General features: G+C 43.8%; 1 protein-coding gene across 3 annotated transcripts in view; it reads right to left on the reverse strand.

Moving 5' to 3' along the window:
* Positions 1-2812: 2812 nt before the first annotated feature.
* Positions 2813-7159, reverse strand: part of Ppp3cc (protein phosphatase 3 catalytic subunit gamma) — a 73325-nt gene continuing 68978 nt past the window's right edge. Inside the window, exons 11-12 of one of the 3 annotated variants that reach the window (XM_021181839.2) lie at positions 5254-5283; positions 2813-3514 (exon numbers count right to left, since the gene is read on the reverse strand). In XM_021181839.2, the coding sequence (XP_021037498.1) occupies positions 3315-3514; positions 5254-5283 (230 nt within the window). In that variant the 3' untranslated portion in view covers positions 2813-3314. The remainder of the gene's footprint in view (positions 3515-5253; positions 5284-7159) is intronic. The other 2 variants (XM_021181836.1, XM_021181837.2) reach the window with 2 other exon arrangements.

Below are 7159 nucleotides of genomic sequence, written 5' to 3' on the forward strand. Positions count from 1 at the left end.
GCCCTCCTCGACCTGCCTCCCATGAGACAGGGGTCATCTAACCCAGGCTGGCCTCGAACTCAGAGATCCACTTCTATCTGCCTCCTGAGTGCTGGGATTAAAGGTGTGCACCACCACTGCCCAGCTTAATTTTCTTTCTTTCTTTTTTTCCCTTTTTCAAATAGGTCTGTTTTTATTTATTTAGTGTCTATATGTGGTACTGGAAACTGAACTCAGGGTCTTGCCCATGCTAGTCAAATACTCTTCCATTGAGATAAACATTTTAAATAATTTTACTCTTTTAAATTTAAAAGGATATGTCTATCTGTGAGGGTTTGTACACGTGTGTAGAATGCCTTAGAGGCAAGATGGGGTATCAGATCTCCTGGAACTGGATTTTTTACAAAATCATTTTATTAAATTCTTTTTACATTTGATTACTCTATGTATGCATGCAATAGTGCATGTGGGGACTAGAGGAGCAACTAGTGTGAGTTGGTTGTCTCCATCCACCCTCGGGTTCCCATTATCTGATTTGGATCATCCCACATGAAGACAAGTGTCTCCCCTGCTGAGCCATCTCACTAGCCCTTAATTGTGATCATGCTTAGTGTTCGTGAGTGCAAGCATGCATATGCTAGGGCTCCTGTGTGGAAACCAGAGGACAACTTTCCTGAGTCAGCTCCATGGGTCACACTCGGGTTATCAAGCTTGTGTGGCAAGTATTTCTTCTCCCTTCTGAGCCATCTCCTTGGCTAAGGATGACCTTAAACATACTGACCTTCCTGCCTCCATCTCCCCAGTGCTGGGACCGTGGGCCGTCACCATCACACCTCTTCTCTCTAATGAACAAAGCAGTCCATGCAGGAAGGTTCCAAAACATGCTCTGATCTGTCATGGACAAACTGTAAAATGTTAGCGAAAGTATTTTTTAATAAAAACCCACAAAAACCAGGTGGGGCTAGAGAGATGGCTTGGCAGTTCAGAGCACTCGTTACTCAGCATAACAAGTATGAGGTTCGATCCCAGCACTCATATGGGGTTCTCACAACCACATCTAACTCTAGTTCCAAAGTTCAGATAGCCCTGACACACTCCCCCAAAACACCCACAGATAGGCAAGCTAACCTTTCATGTTCCCCATGAAAATCAGCTTTTTAAAAAGTAAAAGTTATACTGTTGTTTTTTTCTGCTTCCCCTGAACCTCTCAACGTGTTATATTATTGTCTGAGATACTTGCTTTTAGTTTTTAGTGCTAGACCCCCACATCCCACAGGGTACCAAAGAGGGCTAACAAATCTACCCTTTCCAAGCTTTGATCAAGGGTACCCAGACTCCAGCAGTCATTAGAAATCCCATCAGTGAACATTGGACCATGGCACCTACAACCAGACTGGGTCAAAGGCAACAGACACATAAGACAACCCTCATCACCTACCAAAAGTTAAAAAGCCCAACAAGGAGTGGCACCCACACTTGGGAGGGAAAGGAGAAAATCAGGAGGTCAAAGACAGCCTCAGCTTCATAAGTGTAGGGCTGGCCTGGACTATATGAGACCCTGACTCAAAAATTACAACCAAAGCCAGGTGTGGTTGTGTAATCCGGGTACTCACAGGGCAGATAGTTGGAGCTCTGTGGGTTCAAGGCCAGCCTGGTCTATAGAGAGACTTCCAGGCCAGTGAGGGCTACAAAATCAGACTCTTATCTCAAAAAAATAAAAATCTAAGGGGCAATTAAATATGAATCCCTAATTTTGGGTTCCAAACTATGCTAGTCAAGGCTCCAGGCTCAGCCTAATGACCTGACACTGGGAAGGAGTTCCCTGACTAACTGTAGGAGCAGAGGCCTTAGCCGGGCGTGGTGGCACACGCCTTTAATCCCAGCACTTGGGAGGCAGAGGCAGGCAGATTTCTGAGTTCGAGACCAGCCTGGTCTACAGAGTGAGTTCCAGGACAGCCAGGACTACACAGAGAAACCCTGTCTCGAAAAAAAAAAAAAAAAAAAAAAAAAAAAAAAGGAGCAGAGGCCTTCATTCATCTGACCGCCTAGCAAGGTTCAGTGCACAGGAGCCCGTTCCACCATCTGAGAATTTTTTTTCAGACATACTGACAGTGAAAACAGAAGAATGCTGGGAAAGCAGCTGCCATTAAGGTCCTTTGCAGATGGGTTGGTTCATCTGGGGTTAGGAACTGAAAGCAAAGAATCTGGCAACAGCTGAAGAGGGGACTTTAAGCAACTTTAAGAAAACCTCTCAGTATTATTATTTTAAAAGGTTTATTGCATTTACTTGTTTATTTTGTTTGTTCCACAATGTTGTGTGAAGGTCAGAGGATGACTTTTGTAAATTGGTTTTCTTCTTCCTGGGGATCAAACTTAAGTAAGCAGGCTAAGCAATCTCACTAGCCCACCCTTATTATTACTTTTAAAAGGAACTTTATTAGAACACATGAAAATGAACCCAGGAGTGGAGGCCCAGGGGCAGTAGAGGGCTTTCACAGCATGTGCAAGGCAGGGGGTTCAATCTTATGTATCACACACACACACCCACCCACACACACTCTACAATCATAGAGCTCAGAAACCGAAAGGAAGTAAATTATTATGGAGGCAGTTCCACCTGGACCTTAAAAATCACTAGGTTTGGGCTGTTCTCTTGGAAGTCCAAGTTTCCCTCAGAAGAGAAGCAATTTTAGCCATTGAGATTGGTACTGAGCAGAAAGGGGAAAAACTGAAAGACATTTTTTTTTTTTTTTTTTTGAGACAGGGTTTCTCTGTGTAGCCCTGGCTGTCCTGGACAACTCACTTTGTAGACCAGGCTGGCCTCGAACTCAGAAATTCACCTGCCTCTGCCTCCCAAGTGCTGGGATTAAAGGTGTGCGCCACCACGCCCGGCTATTGAAAGACATTTTTGAGTTATGTCGTAAATGAAAAAAAAAATCACCTCCCCAAACAAGAGGAGGGCTAACTAGGAGTATGAGTCAGAAATCTAGGGTGAAGGTTTCCAAGGCCCTTATTATTAGGGGAAGGTCCCCTTTATAGCATAAGATTTCAACACACACATACACACAACCAACCAATCATATTCGTACCTAAAATTAGGACAAGGGGAGGGAAATAAAACAAAAGTATTTTATATATATATATATATATATATTGAACATAAATTAGAAGAATTTATAAAATGGTCACTTTTCTTACAGAATAAATGCGACTGAATTACAAATGCACCTCCAAGTTTAAGTTGTTTGAGTTGTTCCTGTTTCATTTCCAGTATAAATAAGTATGATTTGCTCATAGGGTTGGGACCCATCTGTGCTGCACGGGGCCCTGAGTCATTACAGGGCTTTCTTTCCATGGTCGGTCCTTCTTGACGCCTGTGGGTGTGGCGGATGCGAATGCGAGTGTGAGTGCATCTTCCCTGCATCATGATGATATGAAGCCTCTTTTCGGGGTGGCATTCTCTCATTAATTCGGTCTAGACCTCGGGCTTCTTCAAAACTTCGGATCCTGTGTGCAATTGTAAAACCTCTGATGGCTGCAGAAAGACAGGAGGGGGTAGGAAGTGCTCAGAGAGGTGGCAAAGTTAGCAGCTTTTTTAACCAAGCTTCCCAGCACACAGCAATCTCCTAGGAACACACAGGAAGGCAGCTACAGAACACACATCTGCTGACAGGCAACATGTGACTAAATCAGCTCTGTCCACAAACACTGCTTCTAAGCAGCTCAAGTGTGGTAAAAACTAGCATAAGAATAACAAGTCTTGGGGCTTGAGAGATGGTACAGTGGTTAAGAGCATTGGCTGCTCTTCTAGAGGTTCTGAGTTCAATTCTCAGCAACCACATCATGGCTCACAACTATCTGTAATGGAATCCGATGCCCTCTTTTGGGGTGTCTGAAGAGAGCAATAGTATACTCAGATAAGTAAAACAAATAACTAAATCATAAAAAGAGAAAAGAGAAGAGAAGAGAAGAAGAAAAGAAAAAGAAAAGTATAACAAGTCTGGCAGAAATAAAAAGGATTAGGTGTTAATTGGCCTCCGAACACTTGAAGTCGTGTTTCTTATGAAAACCCTGCCTACTTCTAGAAAAGGCAACACCAGGAAAGCACATCCTATCACACAGATAGCTGCTTTAAGCACAAACATGGCATTAGCCATGCACAAGTGACAGGAGACCTATCTGTTCAAGACAGCTTTTTATCTTCACAGCTAGGAGCTGAACACAGATGAAAAACATCAGCATAGCTTCTAGACACTTCCCATCTGATTAAACTGAAATTTTTTATTGTGGTACTGGGGTTTGAACCCTGGGCCTTACATACTCTAGATAAACATTCTACCACTGAGCTGTTCCAACCAGATTCAACTTTGTATTGCCAAGGAATGAATTCCCCTTTGAATCACCTTATCTAATGAGATTACTAAATCTACAGTGCAGGTTTGTGAATTCCAATGGTTTTTAATCTAAAAATTCATAAGCAGTATGATTTAAAATGTCTCCATAGAAACAAAATACCCTAAACTGAAATGCCTTAGGGAAACTCCTGCTAACCTTTGAGTTATTGGGTAACTCTTTTTAAAATTTACTTTTATTTTTTAAAGATTTATTTATTTACTTTATATATGTGAGTACACTGTCTTCAGACACACCAGAAGAGGGCGTCAGATCCCATTACAGATGGCTGTGAGGCACCATGTGGTTGCTGGGAACTGAACTCAGGACCTCTGGAAGAGCAGTTAGTGCTCTTAATCCCTGAGCCATCTCTCCAGCCCCAGGTAACACTCTCTCTCTCTCTCTCTCTCTCTCTCTCTCTCTCTCTCTCTCTCTCTCTCTCTCTCTCTCTTTCTCTCTCTCTCTGTTTTGTTTTTTCGAGACAGGGTTTTTCTGTGTAGTCCCGGCTGTCCTGGAACTCACTCTGTAGACCAGGCTGGCCTCGAACTCAGAAATCCGCCTGCCTCTGCCTCTGCCTCTGGAATTAAAGGCGTGCGCCACCACCGCCCGGCGGTAACTCTCTTAATAAAGTAAGGAACCACTTAAATCATTTGACCTCTGTCATTACCAGCTGCACAAGCTTCAGTCATTACATAAAACTGACAAAGGACATAGGCTGTGTGATGGCCATCTGAGAAACAGGCTGGCATGTGGCCACCCTGAGGGCCACCCTCTCCTTTCCTGTCAGGGTTCTGCAGATGCTAGTGAGTTCCGACATGCCGATGAAGCTTGGAGGCTGGTGAACAGACACAGGGGTGTTCCGGCTGAGGGATATGGCCATACCTTCCCGCTCCTCTGCGGCTTCTTGTTTGGCTGTAAGAAGGCAGGAGCAGTGCATACAAAAAATGAAGACAGAGAAAGGATGAGTGAACCGACAGCAAGGCAGCCAGGGTCCCACCCAGAGAGAGAAGGGAGGGGATTACCTCAGGAGCATGCGCATGAGGTGGGGAGGCACTAACAGTTCTAACACTCCTGCTGGTTGTGTCTTGTGATCATCACACATCAAAATGACTTGTCAAATCAGATAATTTAATATCACAACCATGTTTGAGCTTGTAACTGCTCAGATTGTATCAATCGAGCTGTTGCTCAGTCCTATTTTAAAATCCTATTTAATCTTGCTTCTTAGTATTGTTAAATGACTTACGCATGACCTAACTGTCCTTAACCATTTAATAATTACAATAATAAAAGAATAGGGCAGTACTTGAATAGCTCTAGCATTTGGAAGGGGAGAAAAATAGGTTATAAGTGAAGAGCTACTTCTGGTCTAGAGGTGAACAACTAGGCACTGATTTGAACTCTAATTGATTTGTACCCATCTGAGATGCGGGATATGGCATTTGCTCACGCTAACAACTCAGATGGCTTCTTTTCCTTGTGCAGGAAAGCAGGTCAATTACTAAGAAAGCCATCTTCTCCCTCTCGGTGCCAGAAATGGAAGCAATTAAAATGAGCACCAATAGGGAAACTTCCCCCTGCCACTTTCTGTCAGGCAGTCAAGCTGTAACACATGAAATGGTTCCAGGGTACAGCAATGAGATCCCATTAGAGCCCTGCCAGCTCCTCCAAGGGCAACTTTCCTAAGGAAGGAAGGAAGGCCACTCAGCAGTAAGACCACCTCGAGGCTTCCTTCATCACTATGAGAGAGAGAGAGAGAGAGAGAGAGAGAGAGAGAGAGAGAGAGAGAGAGAGAGAGAGAGAGAGCGTGCGAGCTGCGAAGCTCCTTCACCTCCCACTGCAATGTAAGAGCAGGATCTGGCGGCCAGCACCCACGTGCCTGCAATGGCCCCTAGGAAGGCTCCTGTTAGAGCACTGCTGTAGCCTCCCTGACCTCAGACGGGCCAGACAAGCCACACAAGGAGGGACAGCACCTCTCACAGAGCAGGGTGCTGCCTCTGCAGCTGTGAGAAGGTGGGAACCAGAGTTCTGTCTAAAACTCTATGGAGAGTGGTGGTTTACTTGGAGTTTGAATGTGTGTGGTAAAGTATATACCAGCATCCCATTTCAAAAAAAAATTCTAGATTTATTTATTTCATGTGTCTGAATGTTTTGCCTGCATATGTGGAGATCAGAAGAGGATGTCATACCCCCTGGAACTGGAGGTAAGGATGCTTTGAGCTATTATGTGGTTTTGGGAACCGAGTTCAGGGCCCCTGCGAGGAAAGAAAGTAATCTTCATTGTTGAGCCATCTCTACAGACCTCCAGTATTAAAGTTTTGGGGCCCTCACCGAACTGTCTTTTGTATTGGTTACTAAGATGCAGTCTGTATGTACCAAGGGACATGGTAAGAAAAAATATTATGAAACTGTTTACATATAATTCCTATAACATTGTTTCAAGTGTGTATGTCAACATTTTTGCTGTTTTGAGACAGGCTCTCACTATGTAGGCTAGGCTGGCGTGGAACTCACTATGTAGTCTAGGCTAGCCTTGATGATGCATGTGAGTACATTCCTTCTTGTTATGGCTGTGTGGAATCCCACTGTATAGACCTTATTTTGTTATCCAATGGATGAACACTGAAGTCACATCTACTTTAGGGTGTTCTGAAGAATGCCATGTGAGGCTTTTTTGAAAGTGTCATGTGTGACCATTGATATACAAGTTTATTTCTCTCATTGGAGGGGGGCGTGTAGGGTGGCAGTGCTGAATCTTTTTTTTTTTTTTTTTTTTAAAGATTTATTT

Source organism: Mus caroli, chromosome 14 (genome assembly GCF_900094665.2).
Source record: "Mus caroli chromosome 14, CAROLI_EIJ_v1.1, whole genome shotgun sequence".
Lineage (NCBI taxonomy): Eukaryota > Metazoa > Chordata > Mammalia > Rodentia > Muridae > Mus > Mus caroli.